This window comes from Saccopteryx leptura, chromosome 6, assembly GCF_036850995.1.
Source record: "Saccopteryx leptura isolate mSacLep1 chromosome 6, mSacLep1_pri_phased_curated, whole genome shotgun sequence".
In the NCBI taxonomy this organism is placed as follows: domain Eukaryota; kingdom Metazoa; phylum Chordata; class Mammalia; order Chiroptera; family Emballonuridae; genus Saccopteryx; species Saccopteryx leptura.
Genome location: NC_089508.1, coordinates 49,511,449 through 49,537,257, shown reverse-complemented (window position 1 = coordinate 49,537,257; position 25,809 = coordinate 49,511,449). Strand labels below are relative to the sequence as shown.

The 25,809-nt window shown below is 52.7% G+C and overlaps 1 protein-coding gene across 2 annotated transcripts in view; it reads left to right on the top strand.

The window, feature by feature from the left end:
• Positions 1-25,809, top strand: part of PAQR5 (progestin and adipoQ receptor family member 5) — a 443,329-nt gene that overhangs the window by 68,555 nt on the left and 348,965 nt on the right. For both annotated transcript variants that reach the window (XM_066344348.1, XM_066344347.1), the window contains exons 3-8: positions 3,238-3,365; positions 6,205-6,410; positions 11,141-11,267; positions 18,249-18,345; positions 20,622-20,763; positions 24,428-25,654. In XM_066344348.1, the coding sequence (XP_066200445.1) occupies positions 3,238-3,365; positions 6,205-6,410; positions 11,141-11,267; positions 18,249-18,345; positions 20,622-20,763; positions 24,428-24,669 (942 nt within the window). In that variant the 3' untranslated portion in view covers positions 24,670-25,654. The remainder of the gene's footprint in view (positions 1-3,237; positions 3,366-6,204; positions 6,411-11,140; positions 11,268-18,248; positions 18,346-20,621; positions 20,764-24,427; positions 25,655-25,809) is intronic.

The window sequence follows — 25,809 nt, the reverse complement described above, 5'->3', positions numbered from 1 at the left end:
TGTCCTGGACAAAGGGACTCGATCTTTTTTTTTTTTTTTTTTAGTGAGAAGAGGGGAGGCAGAGAGACAGACTTCTGCATGCGCCCAACTGGGATCCACTCGGCATGCCCACTAGGGGGCGATGCTCTGCCCATCTGGGGCCCTTGCTCAGTTGCAACTGGAGCCATTTTTTAGCACCTGAGGTGGAGGCCATGGAGCCATCCTCAGTGCCTAGGGCCAACTCGCTCCATCAAGCCATGGCTGCAGGAGTGAAGAAGGGGGAAGGAGAAGGGAGAAGGGGTAGAGAAGAAGATAGTCACTTCTGTGTGTGTCCTGACTGGGAATCGAACCCAGGACATCCACACGCAGGCCACTGCTCTACCACTGAGCCAACCAGTCAGGGCCAAGGATCTCTGTCTTTTATCTATCCTTTATCATCTTTACTTTTAGAGGGAGGCACTGCTTTAAATCCTGCCCCTCCAGCATGGTTCATGTGGGCTTCCCACCCTGTCTGGGATCAGGACAGCAGCTCAGGGGAAAGCAGGGTCTTTTGATCAGGATTCAGCCCTGGCTTTCATGGTAAGGTATCCTCCCCAAGTCTAGGCCAGATTCTTAAGTGTGGTCAAGGTGCCCAGTCTGTGTATTTCCCAGCCCCTCTGTTCTCTGGCTTTTGAGTATGTCAGCATCCCCTCTTGCCTCCCAAAATTCAGGGCCCACAGCGAGAAGAACAGCTCTACCCCCCTGAGTCACCCTGAGCAAAATGTAGGTGATCTCCCTCTCTGGCTTATACCCACCCACTGCCCACCTGTGGTCCACTGTGCCCAGCTGGCCTGCAGCCCACCCTGCTTCCTCCCTCTGTGCCACCATCCCTGAATGCCCAGTGCTCTACAGGACCTTTGTCACGGTATCTCCTGCTGCACAGGACCTGCTAAACTCATTCATGGAAAGGAGTGAATAGTAACAAGTGCTCCTTTTTGGAGTCTTTGCATTTTAACAAGTGGCCAATGCTTCAATTAAAAAAAAATATGAAAGAAAGAAATGTAAGAAGTTGATTGAAAGACCCGTAGTTTCTACACGAGGGCCTTCTGAGTGGTGGGCACCACATCCACACCACCTTCCTCACGTGGATCAAAGGCCGAAGCTGTCGGCCCATTGGCCTCCTTGCTGGTGGCCCTGGTGGGGTGGGCAGCTGTGAGCCCAGATCCCTGCTGCCCGTTAGAGAACCTGTCCACTGCAAACCAGGATGTCAGCAGAACTGAATGGCGAATCTAAAACTGGAACAAATTGCTTTAATTAGCTAAGACCCAAATCTAATTTAAATAGTATTTCTTCACTGAACCATGAACCAACTCCATTACCCTCCTCCCCCACTTGACCAGTGTAACCCAGAATTGAACTCAGAAGGGAGCGTACTGACCATCCAGCTAGCTACTGCCTCCCGTCTCGGAGATGAGGACACTGAGGCCCTGAGAGGGGTGACCCAGCTCAAGGCCATGTGGCACCTCAGTGGCCCACATCTGACTCTTTACTCTAATAACCCCTTACTCTCTCCACTATTTCAAGTGACCACTTGACTCAGAACCTCAAGAGACAGAATCACTTAGGTTCTACGTTATATGTCTTTGAATTGGGATCCTTCCCTAAAGTGTGAAGTTGGTAACTCAAAGGAGACGTGTATGTGGCTAGGTTAGCACTCCCCCCAACCTCACACATTCCCCCTTTCTCCCACAGTCCTAGGAAACCAAAGGCAAAGATTTCAAATGTATTGTGACCTGATTTGTATTAGGATTACTGATCTTATCGTTATTTGCCTCGATTATCTACTCATCTTTTATAAAGATTTTTTTTAATTAATTTATTTTTTACAGAGACAGAGAGTCAGAGAGAGGGATAGACAGGGACAGATAGACAGGAATGGAGAGAGACGAGAAGCATCAATCATTAGTTTTTCATTGCGCATTGCAACACCTTAGTTGTTCATTGATTGCTTTCTCGTATGCGCCTTGACCGTGGGCCTACAGCAGACCGAGTGACCCCTTGCTGGAGCCAGAGACCTTGGGTTCAAGCTGGCAGGCTTTTGCTCAAACCAGATGAGCCCGCACTCAAGCCAGCGACCTCAGGGTCTCGAACCCGGGTCCTCTGCATCCCAGTCCGACGCTCTATCCACTGTGCCACCGCCTGGTCAGGCTATCTACTCATTTTAAATTTACCTCCTAACGGTTATAACAATATTCACTTAAATGAGTAGTTCTTAACTAGGTGAGATTTTAGCCCCAGGGGACACTGATACCTGGAGACATTTTTGGTTGTCACAACCTGGAAGGGGAGCACAGTGTGGGCTACTGGCATCTTTTAGGGAGAGGCATGGACACTGCTAAACAATGCTTAGGACGACCCCAGCAACAAAGGATTATTTGGCCAAAAATGTCAATAGTGTCAAGATTGGGAAACTGTGATCTAAATTCCCACTGTTTCCTCCAAGCCTCTGTCCCACCACAGTACTGAGGTTTCTATAGTTCTTATACTCATGGCTGAGATACAGTTTGCTTTCTCCTTTTTTTCACTTAATATTGCATCCTGAGCTTTGTTCCTTCTTGCCTCGTTGTCTTCACAGTGACCATTTTTAATGGATATAATGCAGTTTTTCAGGTGGGTTGCTAGCCCATATTTTGCCTGACCAGTCCAGGTTCCTCACAGCAACTTGGTTCCTAAGAGACTTGCCAAGCGGGCTGCATGGGGTAGGGGTAGCTTGTGTGAGCCTGCTGGGGCCAGCCTTCGCCTCTGCCTCAGCCCAGGCTGATGCCATCGTAGTCTTCATCAGCCGAAGGCCTTTATGAAGCGCCGTGGTGAATATATCCAAGAGGGATCTCCTGCAGAGAGCTCCCTGACATCTGGGGCATGGCGGCTCAGACCGCACACGTGTGAGCCAGCCACGAAGGCACCCGAGGATCAGGCTGCAGGCCCCAGGCAGAGGATGCCAGACCAGATCCTTAAATGCATGACCAGAGTCAGTGTGTCAGAGAAGGGAAGAGAGGCTCGATCCCCAAAGGGAGCCAGGGCCTCGAGTTCTCTGCTCCAGCTGGCTGCAGTCTTCCTGAGGGATGTGGGATTCCAGCACTCTGCCGGGGGTCAGGTGTTCCAGGACCCAGTGTCCAAGGGCACAGCCTGGGAGAAAAGCAGGTGCTACCAGAGATGTTCCTCCGGAGACCTGCCCGCCCCCTCCCATCTCACCGCCGTGCCCTCTTCCTCCCCCTGCAGGTGTTCCACGAGCAGGGCATCCTCTTTGGCTACCGGCATCCGCAGAGCTCCGCCACTGCCTGCGTCCTCAGCCTTTTCCAGATGACCAACGAGACCCTCAACATCTGGACTCACTTGCTGCCCTTCTGGTACCTTCCAGCCCCCTTGGCCAGCTGCCTCATTTGGGAGCCCTGGGGAACAGGGGATCTTTAAAACACCGCTGGGGTTGGCAGGGCTGAGAGCGGCGCTGGGATGTTGGGGACACCCCATGGTGTGTGGGGGTGGAGCGAGGTGAACTTTAGGTCATGGATTGTGTTAGCATTCATGGGACTCCTGGTGGCTCTGCCACCTTCCCTGCTCCCAGGCCTGGTTTGGTCTTATCCCCTTCAGTTCTTGGAGGCTCTCTGAGTCTTCCATAAGCCCTGGTTAAAATGTCATAAGCTTGAGCAACTCACTTAACCTCTCTGAGCTTCACACTTTTCCATCTGCCAAGCAGGAAGATAGTCCGCACCCTCCCCAGGGTTGCCATGAGGATTATGGGAGAAGACATTAGGAAGGTGTTGGGCCGGGGGCTGTGGGTGCCCCGTAATTGTTTGGGAACCACAGCAGTTCCAGGCAATGGGTCAGGTGATGCTTTAATGCAGCAGCTAAGAGCAAAGCTCTGGGACACATGTGGACACAAATGGGAGTTGCCAGGAAGGTGAAGAGGGGAGGGACCTTGCTGAGTAAGCGTGTGTGTGTGTGTGTAGGGGGGGCACTGAGCAGCTTCACACCCCTCGTGCTGCATAATGAGGGGAGAGTACACATGCGGTCAGAGGCCAAATCATAGTATATCAGAGGTTATGCTGACCACCACCCCACGCAGACGACCACTGGTAGGTAGAGAAGTGGCCCAGAGAAGGGGGTGGCTTGCTTACATGAACCCTGCAGGGTCCAGGCTGCTCTCTGGACTGCTTTCTTGAGGATCTATCTTTTTTTTTTTTTTTCATTTTTCCGAAGCTGGAAACGGGGAGGCAGTCAGACAGACTCCTGCATGCGCCTGACCGGGATCCACCTGGCATTCCCACCAGGGGGCGATGCTCTGCCCATCTGGGGCGTCGCTCTGTTGCATCCAGAGCCATTCTAGTGCCTGAGGCAGAGGCCACAGAGCCATCCCCTTCATATCATGTTCAGAAGCCAAGAGGGTAGAAAGGACCAGAGTGTGCACAGGTGGAGAGGGGCCCGAGGGAGGAACGTGCTCCATCCAAGTCGGAGGCTGACCTAGAGCCCAGTGCGGGGGCAGGTGCCAGAAGCCTTCCCAGGGGAGATGACAGCATGGAGGCTCATGCTGACCTAGGGCAGTCTGTAAAGAAGCCTACGGCCTGCTCGCTGGTCTGGGTAGCAGCGAAATCCTGCCCAAGGAGGCTGTTTGTCATTTTACATTAAGTAAATCTGAGGTTGATAACAAATGCTAATTTGCAGAAGGGAACGGAGCCAGTGTCTGCCCTGGTCCCTCTTCTCCCTGGAACAGCTGGTGACCAGCTTCTTGCGCGCCCCCCAGTGCTCTCACAGCTAGGAGATCTGACGTGTGTGGACACCAGGGCCTGTCCTTCCCCCTCCGCCCGCCTTTCCACACTCTGCTTCCCCGGGGAGCTCAGACCCACAGCCTCTCCGGCTTTGGAACAGCTGCATAGTGTCCACTTTATGGGCCATTTATGGGTGTTTTAGGCTATTTTGAAGTTTGTGCCACTACATAAAGTGCTGGCCTGACCATCTTTGTTTGTGGGGCCTGAGCCCTGTGCCCAGATCCTGTGGGGTGACTTCCTAACTGTTTGACAACTGAGCCACGCTGGCTGAGGTGCCCACTGCATACGCACCCTTCGCTGCCAGGCCCAGCTGAACAGCAGAGTGGCAGGAGGGCTTGGGAGAGCCAGGAGTAGGACAGCCTAAGGAAGGGAGACCAGGGAATAACCTCAAGATGATCAAAGGATGTGTTTTGAGAAACAGCAAATAGCTTAAGCTTTACTTCTACTGGGACAGGAGGGAAAAGATTGCAAGTACAGCCAGAGGATTTAGCAATGCCCCTTGCATTCCTGCATGCAAAGCTTTGTGGTATCCTTCCCTGGGAGAGGTGGAGAGAAGGGGGCTACCTCTTTAGCACTTTGTGGAAGTGGTCAGTTCTGGAGGCAGGACCCCCTTGCATGAGCTATAGGTTAGGCAGATCCGATGCAGAAGTGTGCGATATTGCTGTGTAGAGATGGAGCCCCGAGACCCAGGCTCTCTCTGAGGCCCTCCTGGGCCCTGGCCACTCAGAAAAGTGGTTGCAATGTTGGTGGAGGAACAGTGTGGAAGAGAAGGGAGAAAAATGCCCTGATGTCCTCTAGACTTTCAGGCCCCCACTGGGGGGGTTGCTTTTGACTGAGAAGCCTTCCTGTGAAGTAGACATAGACGAATGATAGGAATGGTAACAGGTCAGATGTGGATCCTATGGGGAATGGTTGAATGCACCAGGGTTATTTAGTGTGGAGTTCAAAGCAGTGGGGAGGGATTATGAAGACTGCCTTAAATTATTTGATGGGCTTGTTTTCTATGGTCCCGTTGGGGGGCACTAGGGCTGATCAAATGGAGATCGATTCCAAGGAGACAGATAGTAGGTCAATGAAGAACTTTCTAACACTAAGAGCTGCCTTAGTAGGTGGTGAGCTCCCCATCTCTGGAAGCATGCAAGTTGGGGCTGAAGAATCACTTGGGCAAGATGCTGTAAGAGGGATCTGTCACCACAAGCAGGGAGAGGGGACCAGACTAGATAAAGGCGCTCTTCTTGCCCCTCCTGCTCACTGCCAACCAAAAAAAGGACCCCATTCACCCTCCCTTGAGGCTCATGGCATTTCACCAAAGTGAGAACATGTAGGGATTGGCCATCCCGGTGAACAGCCAGCAGAGGACAGTCAGGTGGGAATAAGAGGAGCCTCCAGCCATAGGGATTGAATGGGCCATGCTTTGTTCCAGGTTCTTCATGTGGAGGTTTGTGACCGCACTATATGGGATGGACATCCAGAATGACAGCTACTCCTGGCCTCTGCTTGTATACATGAGCACCAGCTGCGTCTACCCGCTTGCGTCCAGCTGTGCACACACCTTCAGCTCCATGTCCAAGAATGCCCGGCACATCTGCTACTTCCTGGACTATGGTGCTGTCAACCTCTTCAGCCTGGGTATGTGAGGTCTTGCTCTCGACTTCCTTCCACTGGGACTGAGCTCTCTGCTCCTTCCCCTGGAAGCTGGTGTCACCATAAGGCTTTGATGGGCTTGCAAAAGAGTCATGGGTATGCAGTGCCCCATCCAGGGTCCCAATGAGTGTTTATACACAACTTGTCCAGAGGTGTGCTGGCTATACTTAACGACTGGTTCTCTGGGGGACAAAAGCTCTGATCTGTGGTGTTTGCTGATTTGTGGTATAAATATTCCTGTATGTCAAACTTCAAGCCACCACCATGACATCACTGAACACAGGAGTGGGGAGAGAAACACAGTAGCTCACCATTACATAGTAATTCCTCTGAACTAACACAGTAGGTGGAATAATTAGTTACTATTGTTAATATGATTCACTTAATGTAAGTTTATATCATTTATTTTTTTATTTTAATTTTAATTTTAATTTTAATTTTTTATTTTTAGTGAGAGAGAGAGAGAGAGGCAGAGATAGACAGACAAACAGGAGGGAGAGAGATGAGAAGCATCAACTCATAGTTTTGTCACTTTAGTTGTTCATTGATTGCTTTCTCATATGTGCCTTGACCAGGGAGCTCCAACTAAGCCAGTGACCCCTTGTTCAAGCCATCGACCTTGGGCACAAGCCAGCAACCATGGGGTGAGCCTGCGCTCAAGCTGGTGACCTCAGGGTTTCAAACCTGGGACCTCAGCGTCCAGGTTCTGGGACAGAACAGAGCTCTATTCACTCTAAGACCACTAGTCAGGCTGTCATTTAATTGTTAATAATGGCTGTTGCTAACAATTGGTTCACAAGTTCTCTGAAAACAACAATCTGCCCTCATAGGGCAGGGTGAGCCAACCACACACATCAGTGCTGGTCTCTGCCGTGCCTGGGAGAGTAGTGGGGTGATCACAACCCCCTTTTGTCCTGAGGCTTAGAGGAGTTAGTGATTTTCTCAAAGTGCCACAAGAGCAGAATGGTGAACCCAAAGCTGGTGAGGTGGGGTAGTCCCTTTAACTCTGCTGTCCCTCGTACCGTCTCGTCCCTCTCCCCCACGATGAGCACCCCTCTGTCCCCTCACACCCCAGTTCTGGCCTCTTCTCCCTCCTGATCCTGCTCCATGTGTGAAGGCAAAGGCCTCGTCTTCCCTTCCCCGTGGGATGCCCGCCTCTATCTCATTTCCTCTTTTCTCTTTCTTCACAAGTTACACGTACACACACACATACACATATATACGATACACTATACACGTGTACACCTAAGCACACACCATGTATATATGTGTACTCTTATATGCACACATTTAAAACATATGCCATACACACATAGACATGCACATACACATGCACATACACATCTACACACACACACACACACACACACACACACAGGCGGTACTGCCTCACCTCCCACTGTCCAGCCCCCACCACTCACTAAAACTGGTTGCCAGGGCCCAGCCTCCCCCTGACACTTGGGATTTGTGGAGCTCTGTGGCTCTCTCTCCCCTCTGATGCAGGGCCCTGTGCTCCTCAGAGCCCCTCTCTATCTCTGGCCTCTGCTGCATCACTCCCTCCCCTTTCTCCTTCTCCTTTGCTGGGTCCCCTTCTTCTGCTCTCCTCCATATGTGAGTGAGCTCAGAACCAGTCCCTGCACCTCTGTTCTGACATGGCCCAGCTCCCTGGGTGATCTGCCCTGTGCCCACACCACCCCCCGACACCTCTCAGAGGTGCTCCCAAACCCCATCTCTAGTTTAAACTGCTTACCTGAGGTCCACCCCACACCAAGCTGTGACCTAGACTGCCTGCATTCTCCCCACCCCTGCCTCCACGTCAGAAACCTGTAGGCAACCCTGTCCCCCCTCCCTCTTGCCCTGACCCATCCCACCTCCACCACCCTCTCTAATCAGCACATTCAGTTGAGTCTCTACTCCATACTTTTCAAATACCCTCTACCTTGCACTGTTACAACACTCTCTTCTTTGCGCCCCCCCCCCCTGCAACCCCACTTCCACCCAGCTGTCCTGGGGAGGTTTCTACAATGACTTCTGACCATGGCACCCCTCCCACTTAAAACCTTTTGGAGTTCCCAGCTTCCTGAGATGAAGTCCAGCTCCTTAGCCCGGGATTTTCCACAGCCCTCGATCGCATGCCCAGACTCACTATGACAAGAGAAAGCATATTGGAGTAATTATGACAAGGCAGACTCCGATCTGAGCACCTGACACTCATCACCAAGGGGTAGCACATCATGGGGCTTGGTGGCCCAACTGCTACCATGCCTTAATACTGTAGTTTTATTCTCTTGGGCAAGTTTCTTAACCTCTTCGGCCTCTATTCTCTCGTCCACAAAATTGGCATAATAGCTTCTTCATAGGAGTGTTAGGAAGATTAAGTGCATTTTGGAAGTAAAGCACATTGGACAGTGCCTGGCCTTTAGTCAGCATGGGAGAATAGGCATTACCACAATGATCTAGTTACCCTGACAGCTGCCCCTGAGGTGGGGGGCCAGCATTATACCCATCATTATACCCAGGTGAGGCCGATGAGGCACAGTGAAGGTCAGTGACCCATCACACAGCTTGTCAGTGGCAAACCAGGGCCCCAGGAGTATGAGGGACCCCTGCCTGTGGCTTCCTCCAAGCCCCTAGCTCTGGTCCCACCTCCATACAGCGCTGGTCCCCAGCCTTGTCAGTGGTCCCTGCATCTCTGCTCCTCACTGGGAACGGCTTCCTGAGGACAGATGTGTACCTTTCACGTTTGGCTTTCCAGCCCAGTATCTGATGTGGGGTGTTCAATAAGCAGGGAAGAAAGGTCTAGTGGTTGCAGCGCCCATGGATTCCGCCAGGTCCCCCAGCTCCACATCTGCAGTGGCCCCTCCCGCGCTCTCTGACCCTGTGGAGACCCACGGTCCCCAGACTGACCGTGGCTCTGTTGCAGCTTCCCCCTGAGTTCCAGCCCCTCCTCCCTCCCATCCTGTGCATTTTCACTAGACTTTGGTCATCTTAATCCCCCACTCAAAAACCTTCTGGTTACACCTGACACTAACACAAAATAATATTGAGTGTAAACTGTATTGAGTATAATAAAAATTGTTTTAAAAAGAAACAAACCTTCCAGTTGCTCCCGAGTGCCTGAAAGATGAAGTTCACTTTCCTTAGTCCGGCTCCCAAAGCCATCTCCTGCTCTGCTCCCTGGAAAGCCCTCAGGGGCACCCATCACACTCCCCCAGTTCCTAAGGGGGCTTCCCAGATAGGCCCCTGTGCCGGGTGCCCGCCCACCCTGAAGCCCGCCTCACACCACAACCTGCCCAGAGACTCTGATCAACTCTGCCTCCCACCACAGGTTCTGGCAGCATCTGAGGTCCCTCGCTCTTACACCAACCACAGGACTGGGCACCTAGGCCCCAGGCAGCATGCATAATGCGAATGCATCCTGGTCCAGAGAGGGACCTCCCCAGAGTGTCGGGCCGAGAGGGGGGAGTGTCCTCCTGGAGGCAGCCCCCAGCTGGCTGAGTCCTCACAGGTGGCAGGCTGCAGTGGGGACATTGTGTTAGGAGCAGAGACGGATTAAGGTTGGTTGAGGCCCTGGGCACAGAAGAAAATATTGGGCCCCTTATATTAGAAAAAAGTGTAAAGTTGGGGTTTTGCAGGGCCCTTCAGAAGTCGGGGCCCAGGACAGGCACCCTGTGCGCCCACCATTAAATTCGCCTCTGGCCAGGAGGTGGCCATTCTAGTCCCTTTCTGCCTGTGTGACCCTGGGCATACATACCACTTGGCTTCACTAGACTCCATCTGTCAAGTGGGATCAGAAGCAGAGGTTTTGCGGCATTGAGCCCTGTTTCAGCCTTGAGCTAGAATTCCAAGTTCTCTGTCTTTGAAATAACAGGTGACCTTACACCTAATCCCTGAGGCCCTGGGCTGAATGCCCAGGGCTGCCTCTCCCAGAAGGGACTTCAGCAGGTGAGGGTGTCTGCAGAGGACATCTGGTCTATGTCCCCAGACAGTGACTTCCTCTGTTCTTTCCAATGAAAGCTGCAGCAGACACGTCTCATGGAGTTCCTAGTGAGCCCTCTCTCACAAACTCCAAACCCTAAAACAAAACGCCGAGGCTAGCCTCTTACACCCAGCCTCTCCGCTGGCCAGTGCTGCAGCCCACTGACGTGATTCTCCTCACCTCAGCAGGGTCCCCTCCCTGCACCGCAATCTTTCCTCTAGGAGCACCTTGTGCCGTGCCGTGCCGTGCCGTGCCGTGCCGGGCCGTGCCGGGCCGTGCCGCTGGGCGGACGACGCGTGCACACTCAGAGCAGAGCCGAGCACACTGGGGTGTGGTCACGGGTCGTAGCTGAACTGCCTGCGCTTGAAGCTTGGCTTTGCTGCTTTCTAGCCTGTGCCCCTGGGTGGGTTGCCAAACCAGTCTGTGCCTCCGTTTTGCCATCTGTGAAATGGGGATAAGTGCAGGACGGTGGTTATAAGGAACGTGTGAGTTAATATCTGCAAAGCCCGAGGAGCAATGTAAATTCTCAGGATAGGGTCTGGGTAGGCAGAGAAGAGAGAGGGGGGCTTTCGGGCAGGGGCGGGGGATGCACATACGAGGGTGTGGCAGCAGGACTACCCTACCCGTGGTCGGTGGGGATGAGGAGGCTCAGCCACAGGCCAGGGTTGGTCTTCCCAGAGAGCCCAGGCAGTGTCGAGTAGTGACTTCTTGCCCAACGCTGATTTCTCTCGTCCAGGCTCAGCCATCGCCTACTCCGCCTACTCGTTCCCTGACGCGCTGGTGCACACCACCTTCCGGGACTGCTACGTGACCCTGGCTGTGCTGAACACCATCATCAGCACCGGCCTCTCCTGCTACTCCAGGTACCTGGCCACTCCGTCTCAGGTGGAACAGGGCGGGGCTTCGCATGCCCCTCCGTGGACTGTGGGAGGGGACAGTGCAGGAGGCACTCGGGAGCCCGGGACTCCGTGCCGCGTGGGCTTCCTGTGGCTGGGGAGGACCAGCTTTGTGGGTGCCCAGCCGGCGCAGTCGGTCAGGGCCCCACGATCAAAAGGGCTCCACACTTGGTTTAAGGTTCTGCTGTAGCTGTCCTGAAATTATTAGTGATTTTTTAACAAGGGGGCCCTACTCTTTCACTTTGCACTGGGTCCTGCAAATTATGTAGCTGGTCTTGTTGCTGGACAGTCACTTACTGTCCTTGACCCTCAGTTTGCTCGCCTATAAAATGGGCCAACATCGGCTTTGTGATATGGATGTGAGGATTATAGGTAACCACAACACCTAGTACAAGCCTGGCCCAAAGGAGTGTCCCATAAATGTCCCACTGCTACTTGTGACTAACTGGGCCTGCCTCTGAATATGTGGTGGGTGACAGATGGTATCCAGATGTCGGACACATTCCCAGGGGAGCCCCAGGGCCACGGGGCACACCCAGCTTCCTCGCTCTAATTCCCTCAATTCTTTCCCCCTTTCACTCAAGAAAGCTTATTGGAATGAGAGCAACAGACATTGTCTTGAGGGTAACTACTCTAGTTTATATAGCTCTTTGTAAAAGTGACTTCCCTAAAACTCCAGTTCCCTAAATTACTTAGGGAACCTCTCAAATGGCAGTGTCAGGGCAACTGCCCTTCTAAATGGTGCCAAGATACTGGGCGCCTCCACCGGCACCAAGGTTGGCTGACAGGTCGCACCCACCATCAGTCCCCTCAGCCAGGATTCCAGCGAGCCCATTAGTCTCCCTGTTAAACCCGGGCCTCAGAGAAGTACTGTTCCCTGTGGCGGTACACTCTCCCCTGCACAGGGGAGGGAGAGGCCTGCTTCCGTAACTTCAGAGTGGTTTGGGCTCCAGCTCTCTTCGGGTGACACTCAGGTTTTGTGGGACTGACAGGTAGGCAAGTTTCACAAACTGGACAAACTGGTTTTCTTTAAGAATGAAAAGAGAGATTCTTAAACAGCATTAGGGATACTTGCACCAGCCTGCCCTCTGCTTACCTGTCCTGGGGACAGGTTGGAGCTTGCACTGGCTTACGGTGGGCGTGAGTCTCGCTCGTTTCTAGGCACAGTCTCAACACTGGGTTTTGTGTTACTTTGTTCTGGGAAAGGCCTGGGCGTAGAAGTGGGGGTGGGAGGTAAACTCTCTTTGCCCTCTTTCTGGACATCACAGAGCTCCCCTAAAGCTAAAGCGGTGAGGAGATAGGGTCTGTCCACAGGGTAGGAAGTAGAATAAAATGTCACAGGGTGATTCGTTCCTTTCTTCGTCCCCATTCCTCAAGGACACTGGTGAGTAAAAGCTCTCTGTGAAGTGCAGCCCGGTGCCAGGCCGGAGCTGGGAGGGCCGCAGACATGACGGAGCGAGGAGGAGGTCGGGCCCCTGCCGTGAGTGAGACAAGGAGCTAACACACATAGGGAAGGAACAAGGAGATTAAAACCCGCTCAGGAGAGGTGAAGCCTGTCTACGAGGCAGTGTGCTCGGACGCATGGGCTCACTGACGGCCTGATCCAGGGACCCACCCAGACCTGGAACTGGTCCTTGGACAAGTCCCTGTCCTGTCTGGGTAGCTCCTGCAGGGTGTGTGGAATTTGGGATCAGAGGCAGCAAGCAGGCTGAGGGGGCTGGAAAGGCTTTGTGAGTGCGGGAGGAACAGCCCCTGAGTTCGTGATCCAGGACTGACTTCCCGTGAACTCCCAGTGCAAATTCTTGGAATATTTGCTGCTTTTCTTTTTAACCTTCCCAAACTAGCTATAAGCCACCAGGGTAGACTGTTTCCTTCTAGGCAGGACTACCCCCTGACTGTTCCGATACAGTGAATGGGTCTTTTGCATGTGACAAGCCTGGAAACTTTGGACAAACTTATTTGGCAGGGCAGATTGGCTAGGAATCTCTTGAATGCCTGTGTCTGGGGACTTTTCCTTATCAATGAAATAGATTCTTTCTGTTTATGTATGTGACACATCTGTGGCTATTCCATCCATACATATATCCAACCATCCATCTATGCATCCAACCAACCAATCACACACAACATGTCTTCAATGCTCCAGGCATCATGTTAAGATCTGGGAATACCAGGAAGAGTAAGGTACGTCCTTGTCCTCGGAGAGTACCCAGTGCCTTAGGAGAGACAGACTGCAGACCCCCCAAAAGTCCAGATGGAGAACTGTCATTTCCTCTGAAGGCCAGGAGAAATGGCCTTTAGAGTGTAGCATTACGGAATGTGCCATAAACTAATACCGAAAATACCACATGACACCTGCATAGATTACCAGGGTTCTGCAAAGTGGCATTAGGACTGCGTACTGAGGGAGGTTAAGCCCTTGAGCTGGCGAGGAGAGAAGGACCTTTGGACAGAGCAGGCAGCCTGGACAAGGGTGAGGTGGCCGGAGAGGGTGGGACTGCACTGGGAGGCAGCAAGGAGCTTCCGGGCTGCCAGAGCCCACACAGCCGGCCGGAAGGGGCAGAGCGGCCAGAGGGGGCCCAGAGCGGGCTGGGGTCTGAGGTGCCTCAGGTGGCCGACTGGGACTTGCCCTGTGCTCCTGAAGGACAGTAGTATTCCTAGGAAGACAGTTCCGTAAACTCAGCTTCCGTGCCCTGAGAGGCTTCCAGGTGTGTTCACAACCACTGGCGCAGAGGTGGTGCTGGAACAGAAGGGGGAAGGGAGCAAACGCCACTTCCTTGGAGCCAGAGGTAGAGTGGGATGTCCCATGTGGGGGTCCTTGGGTGTCCTCCCCTTGTCCTCTTTCCTTCGCATTTTGGTGGCTTCCCTGATCTTACAAGGCCTGTCCTCTTCGTGTTCGTTCACTGTCTTCGTCCTCAGTGTCTGAGGAGTGAAAAGGGTGACAGGGGCAGGGCGTGACCGCAGCCCTGATGAACTTTAGGAGAAGCAGGTGGAGAGGAGGTCAAGGGCCACCCCCCAGGTTTTGTAGGCTTGCTGTGTGGCCAGTCACTGCCCACTCTGGGCTTCTGTGTCCCTAACTTAAGCAAGGACAACTGAGATGTCCTCTGGCTTCTTCCTCATTTGGGCATCCTACAAAGCCAGCATCTCTTCTGAGATTTCTCTCCTGCCTCTCGCTCCTGCTCCCTCAGTCTGCTGTATGGCCGGGCGCAGCGAAGACCCGCCTTCTCTGTCCCTGAGCGCAGCAGGAGACCAGGAACCTCGTTAGTAGCTTTCCACTTATTCCCATGCTTACCGGAAAATCATGGTCTAAATGGTACTCATTCCGCTACCGTACACATCCTTAAGGGAAATCCTCACACAGAGGACTGTGGACTCCCCTGGCTGGCTCTTTGGTCCTGATTACCATGGAAATTAGTTCAAATGAACATGTTCCAGAAAACTGCTTTCTCATTCTGTAGGATTGGAGAAGGGAAATGAGGGAATATGTGACCTCTCCATGGCTCTTGGAGCCTGGTGGGGTGATGGAGACCATGCCTGCCGACCACCCACAAGCCCAGGAAGGCGTCACTCCCTTAGGGACCTGAGTTACCCAGTGTTTTCTGTACATCACAGGTCACTCTAGGGACATTTTTGTTTATCTATACAAAGCATCCAGCCATTGAGGTTCTTTTTTTTGTTTTGTTTTGGACAAATACTTGCTCAGTGAAATGCCTTGTGATCAGTACTTTAAGGGACAGAAGGGATTGGCATCCCACGGAAACGTGAGCTGTGCTCTGAGATCCACGCCCTGGCAGTGGGGCCGAGGCAGGTCAGCGAAGCGTGGTGGCCCAGAAGGGGCTTTGGAGGGCAGGGCCGAAACAGGAGGCTCGGCAGACAGTGGTTCTCAGATACAGTGGAGGTCAGAGGGCTCGGCAGGGTGACAGAGTGCTCTGAGGGCCGAGGCCAGCACATGGAAGTATCCACACCCCTGCAATGTCACCCAGACAACAGAACCACCACACACACACACACACACACTCACACACACACACACACACACTCCCCTCAGCAGTAGAATGTTTTCAAAGGCCCACTAGTTCCAAGCAATAGTTCCAAAATTCATTGGCAAATCTTTCCAGCTTTGTTGCGACAATATTGATCAGGTTTTAAAACAGTCTGGTTTGCATCAATCTTCTCATGATGACATCCTCTCCCAAAATCTGGTGTTTCCTGCCAACCTAGTTCTAGGCAGAGGAGGCCCGACTCCCTGTAAATTGGCCCTCAACCTTGGGGTCCAAAGACTGCCTAACCAGGTGGGACTTGGCGGCATGTGGTGCTTTGCAGGATTCTGTGACCGGGGCCCTTTCCTCTCAGAAACTCTGCACTAGCGACACCCTGTGGCCTATCCTGGAATAGCACCTCTCTGTGGCTGCTGGCCTTTCCGCCCTTTATTCTCTGTTGCTGTCTCTCTTCTGTTCTGCTTTTTCTCCTTTTTTTTCCCCTGTAGACTCAGCTTTGCAGTTGGAGAGGCTGATTCATTTGCCCCCAGGAAAGCACTTTATCAGGCTGGGCGAAATGTTGTCTCAAGCCGCAGGAAATCCATGCTTTGGGGGATGGCCCTCGCCAGCCAGAGCCAGCGTTCTTCCTGTGTAAGTGCCACAGAAAGAGCGTGCTTCCACGGGGGCCTCCTTCAGCCTGATATGACAGGTGGTGGCTGTGGGTGGGGAAGGAGGGAGCGGCCTGCTGCGGTTGACCGGATCCGCCAGCGGAGACAGGAGGTCTCAGGGCTGTTGAGACTGGCCCTGGTTCTGGGGGCAGAGGGGCCTAGGGAAGGACAAGCAAGGGCTGGGGAGCAGTCTGAGGCTGCTCAGCCTGCTGGACGTCGGCCGTGTGAAATGGCAGCCAGACAGCCCTGGGTTTAAATCCTAGCTTTGCCTCTTACTAGTCATTGACTTCAGACAAATCACCCAGCACCGTCTCTTCACTCCTGTTCCTATCTTCTGGTGCTACGTGGCTGCAAGATGGGGTGGGGGAGAGGATGGGTCCCCTGACACACCTTGTTATAAAAGTTTCCATGTAGTGTTACTCTATGCTCTGCACAATTATAAGCTCATATCATTTCATCAAATCTTTGCAGCAAGGCCGGGATGGGGTACACTTGTCTCTGTGTTATACAGGAGGACTCTAAGGTAACACGAAGGTCACGTGACCTTCAGGCTCACACTGTCACAAAGGGCAGAGGCAGGATTTGAACCCAGGCTGTCCAGGTCAAACGCTGCATGCGAGATCACAGCGCTGCGCTGTCTCACCTATCCCTGGGCTTGTGCTTTGCTCCAAGGCTGGGGTTCCTATGCGGGGGTTTGATAAGTGAGGTCCCTATTTCTCTTCCTCCTTCTCCTTGAGCTTCTGTTTCCTCTTCACCCCATGCCTTCCACATGCTTCTCTGATTTGTGGGAGGGTCAGGAAAGAAGGAGAGATATGCCGGTGGGCTGGACTTAAGTTGGAGCTCGTCTCTGGAGGCTGTGGGGCGTGTCAGGTCCCATAGGGCTGCCTCTTACCCCAGAACAGGGATCCCTGGGGTCAGCAGTCCTGACAGCTGGGCGGAACACAGCCTCATAGGCTGTGTGTTCTGTCCAGGACCTCAGACGTGCTTCTGAGCTGGGTGTGGGCGTCTGAGCTGGGTGTGGGCGATCCAGACCCAGGCAGACCCAGCTCCAGCCCTTGAGAAGGTTGCCAACCACCTGGGAGGCAGATATGGGAGACTGTCATGTCCCACACTCAAGGTTAGAGGCAGCAGTGGGGTTCCCGGACAGGTGTCTGCACTGGCTCGTAGGGGACGCAGGCAGCCTGGCCAGGGAAAATGGGCCTGGTCTGAGGGCAGCAGCTTGTGGGCTGAGATAGGGGGTCTGGGGAGCAGAAGTGAGGCGTAGTGGTGGGACACAGACCCCACCCCCTGGGGAGAGCAGGATGAGGGGCCAAACTGTGGGAAAGACTGAGAGGGCCAAGTGCCTCCATTGTCCCACAGAACTCACCAGAACAGCCAGCCCGTGAGCCTCGGCGCACTGGCCCTGCATATCACCCGTGCAGCCCTGTGGGCCCCGGGGAAGACCAGCCCTCCACAGCACACTGCGGTACTGAAGTGTATCCCTGCCCTACCGCCTGTCCCAGGCGCATGTGTGTTCCTTTCCCCGAGCCCCAGTTCAGGGCTGTGGCTTCGTGTGGACATTCTCCTTGCCCTCCATGTCCTCTCTGCCACTGATGCTGTCCCACCCCCCTGTACCCTCAGCTGTTGTCCCCTCCCGCCAGCTGAGGCCCTGTCATGTTCCATGTCCTCTAGGACCTGCCTGTCTGTGACAACCAGCATAACTCGTGTTAATGTTGATTTCACTTGTCTTTGGATTGGAGGCGGGTAGCGGTGGTGATAAGGAGAGAAGGAAAGACCGTATTCACTCAGTTTCCCCAGGCCACTAGTATCGCTCTGTGTGGGATTAAATATTCTGGAACTCCCTCAGAGTAATTAAGCCCCTGATTGAACCAAGGCTTCTGCACAGTAATCACTGGGGAGGCTCTGGCTAGTCAGGCATCTCAACCTTCTCAGTGGCCCCGCCTGTGCCCCTGCGGCCACCCACACCCACACGTCTCCTTGTCCTGGTGGTCACTGCACTTCAGAAAGGCCCTTCGGTAGTCATATAACTTGGTACTTGAAGGGCTTCTGCTGACCGCTCCTCCCTGACTGCATCCGGGTACCACTGCTTCCCGTGATGCCAGGAGATGGAGGCCCCATCTTCCCACATCTGAGCTTGAGCCACTCCCGCGGTGCTGGGGGGAGAAGCTGCTGGGGAGGGCGTACAAGAATGCTCGCCTCCTGTGGACGGCTTGCCCGTGGTTATGTTTAATTTGCATGTGTGTATAATTTACTGACACTCTTTCGTTCTCATTTCTCCCCTCACCCTTTCTTCCCTGGTTTAGGTTTCTGGAACTCCAGAAGCCCAGGCTCTGTAAGATGCTCCGTGTCCTCGCCTTTGCTTATCCCTACACCTGGGACTCTCTCCCCATCTTCTACCGGGTAAGGGCCTGCTCTATCTCCTCTGCCCATTGGCAACAGCACGGAGTCCGTTGTGTCCTGAGCTTCTGGGGGTCAGCGCACCACACTGCTCACCATAGGACACACAGGCGTGGGGACCCAGGTGCTGCCTCATTGGCACTTGCAACGTAGTTATGAGACAGCATGACACAGAGGCCTCGAGGGACCGTAGGAGATGGGCCACCACCTGTACTGACTGGGGGCTCAGGAGCAGGGGAGGCGGCCTGGGGTTTGGTAGAGTGACCAGGAGAATGAGCTCTAAGAGCAGATCTCTAGTATTTACTCACTGGGGGCCTTTGGGCAAGTTATCTATCATCTCTGTGCCTTGATGTCTCATCTGTAAAATGGGCGTGGTAATAACACCTTCTTCCATCAGGCTGGAGGAAGATTACATGAGATGGTGGCAAGAATCCAGAAAAAGTATTATTATATGATATCATTAATTAATGTGTTATTAGTAGTGATGGAAAACATATAAATGAAGGTCTTGAAGAGACGGGAATTAATTGGAAAACATGAAATAAGAGAGTGTAGGAAGAAAGACAGGAAGGTTTATGCACTCTCAAAACAGGTGGGCGTGAGTTCAAATGCCAGTTCCCCCCTGCTCATCAGCTGTGTGACCTTAGTGCACATAACCTGTCTGAGCCTCAGTTTCCTCCTCTACCAGTGGGGTCAAGATCCCCTCCTTCACAGGGGGTAGAGGTGATGAACCAAAACAACAGATGTGCTGAGCTCAGTGCTGCCTGGCACGTGGTCAGCACCCCGTGAGTGGTGCTCCCCTTCCAGGTCTGATGCCTGCCACCAGGAGGGCAGGGCCAGGGAGTGAAGGGGAGGGGCCGAGCTGGCTCCCCCAGCTGGAGCACTGACCACATGCTCTGTGCTTTGCTGGGTGTGGGCCCCCAGGGAGACACAGAGCTGGGGGTGCAGTCCGTTCCCCCCTTCCTTCCTTGAGGACACAGACCACACACAGAAAACTAGATCAGAGAGACCACGCTGGTCCCACACGCCAGCAAACCACACAGCACAGGTTCTGCGCCATCAAGCATGGCGGGCGCCTGGCACACAGCCACGGTGGGCAGTGGGAGGGAGGTCTAACCCTGAATATGACGTTGAGCAGTGCTCTGACTCCGGAACCAGCCTACCTGGATCCAGAGCCTGACTTCATTTCTTTTTTTTTTTTTTCTGAAGTGAGAAGCAGGGGGCAGCAGATAGACTCCCAAATGTGCCCAACCAGGATCTACTGGGCATGCTCACCAGAGGGCGATGCTCTGCCCAGCTAGGAAGTTACTCTGTTGCAACCGGAGCCATTCCAGCGCCTGAAGCAGAGGCCATGGAGCCATCCTCAGCACGGGGGCCAACTTTGCTCCAATGGAGCCTTGGCTGCGGGAGGGGAAGCGAGAGACAGAGAGGAAGGAGAGGGGGAAGGGTGGAGAAGCAGATGGGCGCTTCTCCTGTGTGCCCTGGCCGGGAATCGAACCCAGGACTTCCACACGCTGGGCCGATGCTCTACCACTGAGCCGACTGGCCAGGGCTGACCTCACTTCTAATCAGTGGTTTGCAAGTCGCCCTCCAGCCCAGCTTCCTTATCTGCAAAATGGCAAAGTAGGGTCTGCCTTGCGGCAGTTGTCCAGGGGCCAGTGAATTGATGCAAGTAGAAAGCCTGGCCTTGTACCCTCTCAAGGTGGTGGCTGCTGTCACCATTTATAACAATAACAATAACTATTCTTAACTCTGGAACAGTGCTGCGGTATAATTAATACTTTCTGATGACTCAGAAGGCCTTCGAGGGATTGCCAAGCCTCAACGCCTTAATTAGGAACTTCAGTCTAGGGGATGTGCTGGTGAGACAGGTGTTCACTTGTGAATGACTGCTCTTCACTATACTTACACATTACCTCTGGGAACAAGAGTGGGAAGGGATTTAATGGGGTTATGCCTTTTCTTTCCATTCTTCTTCTCTTTTGTTTTATTTTGTTTTTCCTTGTTGTTGTTGTCGTTATTAAAATTAAATAACCCAAAAGGCTCTCATGAGCACTTATGGGATTAAAATACACTTGCACCGGGTCTCAGCTGATCCCTCTCAGAGTATGCATTCTGCTCACACAGTCCCTGAGCAGTCTCTTTCCAGGCCCCAGCCCTGAGGAGGTGGGGCCTCGGCCCGCGGAGTCCACAGGTGTGTGCCAAGGTGTCTGCAGGTGATGGATGACAAGGAAGGGGACCTCCTCTCAAGACTCGATGTTTCTTTTAAACACCTGCAGCTGTTCCGGTTCCCAGGGGAGAGTGTACAGAACGAAGCCACCTTGTACCACCAGAAACACACGGCCATGACTCTCCTGGCCTCTTTCTTCTATTCTGCGCACCTGCCGGAGCGCCTGGCCCCTGGATGCTTTGACTACATTGGTGAGTGTGCAGTGACTCTGCTGCCCTTGCCCTCCAGCCCGGGAGGGCTCCCGTCCCTGACACCTGTGCTGTAGCAGGGGAGGGGAGGCAGCGGCAGGGAGAGAGGCAGCTCCTCAGGAAGTTCTCCAGGTGGAGGCCAGAGTGAGTTAACAGAGGCTAGGATGTACGTAGCCAGCAAGTGGCCAGGGAGGATGGGAGAGCATGTGGGTCTAAGACTCTGCAGCATTGCTGTGAGGCATGGGGCTGCCTCTGTGCCGAGGAGAGGAACATGTCTGCCTTTGTCTCGTTTAGGTGGGTGTGACGGGGCCAGGAGTCAGGTAGAGGAGAGGTTCTCAGGTGTGGTTCCCAGACCAGCCATCTCAGTTTCTCTTGGGAACATGCAGATTCTTGGGCCCTACCCCAGACATCCCAAACCAGAAACATGGGGGGTGGGGCCCAGCCCTCACTCAGAGGCTGTGTGAGGTGCTAAGTAAGCCTGAGCCGGCGGTAGAGCGTCGGCCTAGCGTGCGGAGGACCCGGGTTCGATTCCCGGCCAGGGCACACAGGAGAAGCGCCCATTTGCTTCTCCACCCCTCCGCCGTGCTTTCCTCTCTGTCTCTCTCTTCCCCTCCCGCAGCCAAGGCTCCATTGGAGCAAAGATGGCCCGGGCGCTGGGGATGGCTCTGTGGCCTCTGCCTCAGGCGCTAGAGTGGCTCTGGTCGCAACATGGCGACGCCCAGGAGGGGCAGAGCATCGCCCCTGGTGGGCAGAGCTTCGCCCCTGGTGGGCGTGCCGGGTGGATCCCGGTCGGGCGCATGCGGGAATCTGTCTGACTGTCTCTCTCTGTTTCCAGCTTCAGAAAAATGAAAAAAAAAAAAAAAGTAAGCCTGAGCTCGCTAAAGTTAACGAAGTGATGCGGCAGCAAGGAGGTGTCAGAGCCACAGGGTTTGCACCTGCTGGTAGAGTCCTCTCCCTCTCTGTCTAGGGGAGTGCTGCAGGCACTGCAGAGTGCCACGCCCCCAGCTGGCTCTGGGACTGACTCTGGGATGGCTGGGGCAGCGCATGGGTCACTTCTGGTGAGGCGCATGTGTGTTGGGAGGAAAGCTCCTTAGATAAACTACCGTGGGACCCAAGGGGTCATCCTTGTCTCCATGTGCTGAGCGGAACCTTGCTTCTTCTCAACCCAGCTTGTCTGTCATTTTCCATCTCCTCCCACCTGAGACACGTGGCCAGATTTGCTCTGTTCATTCTGATTAGAATTGCATCTCTTTTACTTATTCTGTCCTGCTGGGAGGGGTTACAGCAAACAGACTGCTTTTAGAGGACAGATTTCAAAAAAGGAGGGAAACAAGTGGAGGTACCTGCCTACAGGAACCCACCAACCACATCCACCTCCCTAGCCCCAGCTGGATGAAGGGGAAGTGATCGTGTATGAAGTCTGGGGGATCCAAGAAAAATAGTTCTGGGCTTTATTTTGCCAAGTTCCTGAGTTTTTAATAACATTTTAGCCTGACCTGTGGTGGCGCAGGGGATAAAGCGTCGACCTGGAAATGCTGAGGTCGCCGGTTTGAAACCCTGGGCTTGCCTGGTGAAGGCACATATGGGAGTTGATGCTTCCAGCTCCTCCCCCCTGTCTCTCTCTTCTCTCTCTCTCTCTCTCTCTCTCCCTCTATCTGTCCTCTCTAAAATGAATAAATAAAATAAAAATTAAAAAATATATATAAACTATAAAAAAAAATAACGTCTGTCCCATCCTCTTGGGCCTAGAGGTACAGAGCAGAAAGACAGCCCTATGGGGAGAAATTAGCCAGAGAGCAGTTCATGACAGATCATTCAATCACTGAGTCTGCTGGATCCGGACTCCCCGTCCACCAGCCCCAGGGGAAGCGCTGGACCGCATTGCTCACAGGAAGCTCCTCCCTCTTCCTATCAGGCGGGATTGCTGAAACCACTCTGCCTGCTGCGGCCACGTTTCAGATCTGTCCAGGGCTCATGGCTCATCTCCCTTTCTATGTCCTGTCCTAATGGAGACACATTGGAGCCTTGGGTGATGAACAGAGCTAGTCACCTCCCTCTGCGTGGCCCTGCCCTTGGAGAATCCAGCTCTCTACTGACAATAAGTCACTTTGCTGCATCGCCCACAGAATTTGGAAATTGTACACAGCTCATTAGTATAGCATGGGTGAGGCAAGAGTGGTCCCTTTAAATACATCCTCTTCCAGGGGATGCTTCCTGCTATAAGGAACTCATCAGCCACCCCGCTGAGAAGCCCCAACTGTCCTACACTCTCGTTCCTGACTCTGCTTCTGCCCAGCTGCACTCGTGGCCAGGCTAGTCCCTTCTGAGGACACATGTATTGAATACTTACTCTGGGATGAGTCCTGGGGTATAACACTGAACTAACTCTCTCTCTCTCTCTCTCTCTCTCTCTCTCTCTCTCTTTAAACTGAAGAAGAGTCCTTATGTACTGTTATGTTAATCTGCTGGGGCAGCCATAACCAAGAACCACAGACTGGGTGGCTTAAACAAGAGTCTTTTTTCTCACAGTTCTGGAGGTTAGAAGTCTGAGATCCCTGTGTCACTGGGGTTGGTTTCTTCTGCGTCCTCTCTCCTTGGCCTGCAGGCTGCCATCTTCTTTATCTCTCGTCACGTGGTCTTCCCTTCTATGTACATGCATGTCCATGTCCTAATCTCCTCTTATATAAGGACACCAACCATAGTAGGCCCCATCCTGATGACTTCATTTTCACTTAATTGTCTCTAAAACTTCCCATCTCCAAACATGGTCACATTCTGAGATACTGAGGGTTAGGATTCCAACATATGAATTTGAAAGAGGGAGACAGAGTGCAGCCATGACACATGTGGTCTTCTCATCTTACCTCTGGTTTCTGAAGGCTCTCCTCCAGAACAGTCCCCAGGCCTGGGCAACGGCCTCCTTTTCTCACCAACCAACAAATGCTCATGTCCCAGACCACTCCCGGCCCCCTCTGCTTTCCACCCCCGCCTCGCCTCTGTGGATGGGATCTGGTGAACGGGGGTCCTGCAGGTCACGAGAGGAAGGGCTCCTGGTCGTGTCTGGGATTGCCAGTCGTAGAAAGTATAAGTAGCCGACAGAAGCTTTGGTGGCTTCTCCTGTGGCACTGAGGTCACAATCTGAGTTCATGAGCACTGGCTCTTAAGAGATGACCTTTGGCAGAACGTGATGCCTACCTTTTTCATGTGAGAAACAGGGCTGGTAAATTTGGTTTGCTCTGATGGCCTTTTTATTTTTATCACATTACATTTAAAAAATAAATTTATTGAAGTATTTTTTACATATCACATAATTCCCTAATTTCAAGTAGACAGTTTAATGATATTTTTAGTAAATATACCAAGTTGTATGACCATCACCATAAACAAGGTTTAGAACATTTTTATCACCCCAGTAAGATCCCTCATGCCCCTACACTGTTCATCCCCACTCTCACCCCCTGCCCAGAGCACCCACTAATCAATATTTTGTCTCTATAGATTTGCCTTTTCTGGACAGTGATATGAATGGAATCAGACAGTGTGTGTATCTGGTTTCTGGCTTCTTCTCCTCAGCATGATGGTTTAGCATACATGCCAGACCATGTATCTATAGTCATTTCTTTTTTTATTGCTGATTTTGCTGACCTTGTGTATACTTGCTATATAGGTCACAGTCACCAGCTGTTCCACGTGTGTGTGATCCTGGCCACGCACATGCAGATGGAAGCCATACTTCTAGACAAGACTCTGAGGAAGGAGTGGCTCCTGGCCAACTCCAGGACCCTGTCTTTCCCTCAGATCGCTGGAGCCATCCTTCTGTGCCTCGTCTTCAGCCTCAGTAACATAGTTTATTTCTCAGCTGCTCTGTACCGGATGCCTGAGCCAGAATTACATAAAAAGAAAACATGATTCGGACCCAGAGCTTTTTGTGCCAGATGTCAACATTAAGCTACAATATCCTAACCACCATAAGCCAGTGGTATGTGACCAGTTTACAGTGGCCTAAAATATTCATAATGATTGGGATCTTGGCATTTTTAGTGGGTTCATATCAATACGTTATTTAACTGGAGGAATTTCTCTAGATTTGCACTGACTCTGTATGTTTGATTTTAAAAGAGGAACATAGGTTCAAGTCTCCTCATTCAGGTAAATCTTTCATATTTCATTAAGTTTTAAATTTATTTAAAATGACTTTTTCAATTTTATTTAAACAGTTGGGCTTAGCATACTAGCTTTGTAGCTTTACTATTAAACAGTTGGATTAAGCTTTCCTACCCTTGTAGTATTACTCTTTAAAAATGGAACTTGCTTCGTTAGCTGAGTTTCACGTAGCGAAGCCTGTCCCAAGAGCTCCCACAGTGGAAGGAGAATGAGCCAGAGAGGTCAAGGGGAGAGGGGCCTGGAAGGAGGAACCGGGCCTGTGGGAGCCCTGAGAGCTGGAAAGGCAATTCCAGAATGAAGAGATCTGGTTGGAGGAGGGGGTCTTCTTTCTTTCCCCACCTAGTGAGGGGAATGGATAGAAAGAGAGCCCTCTTTTTCTTCAGGTCCGTTCTGCTTCAGGGTGTTAGTTCCCATGTCAGTGGATTTGGATTTTCTTAGAAGTCCACAGGCAATGACTGGGTGTCCTGTGTTCTTGCTGTTTTGTTCTGTCTTCCTGTTGCCAGTTTGATGCTGCTAAGTATTAGTCAGTGCGGGTAAAACGTGTTACACCACGGAAGCTGGCTGACTTAATCCCTGTTGGTCATGCTCATTTGTCACCTTTTAAATCAATGACATCACTGTATTTAGGGATGTCATACTTTTTGGTGTCGCTTAAGCATTTCAAATATGCTGCAAAAATTCTTTTAAAAAATTTAGTTTTGGCCCTGGCCGGTTGGCTCAGCGGTAGAGTGTCGGCCTGGTGTGCGGGGGACCCGGGTTCGATTCCTGGCCAGGGCACATAGGAGAAGCGCCCATTTGCTTCTCCACCCCCCCCCCTCCTTCCTCTCTGTCTCTCTCTTCCCCTCCCGCAGCCAAAGCTCCATTGGAGCAAAGATGGCCCGGGCG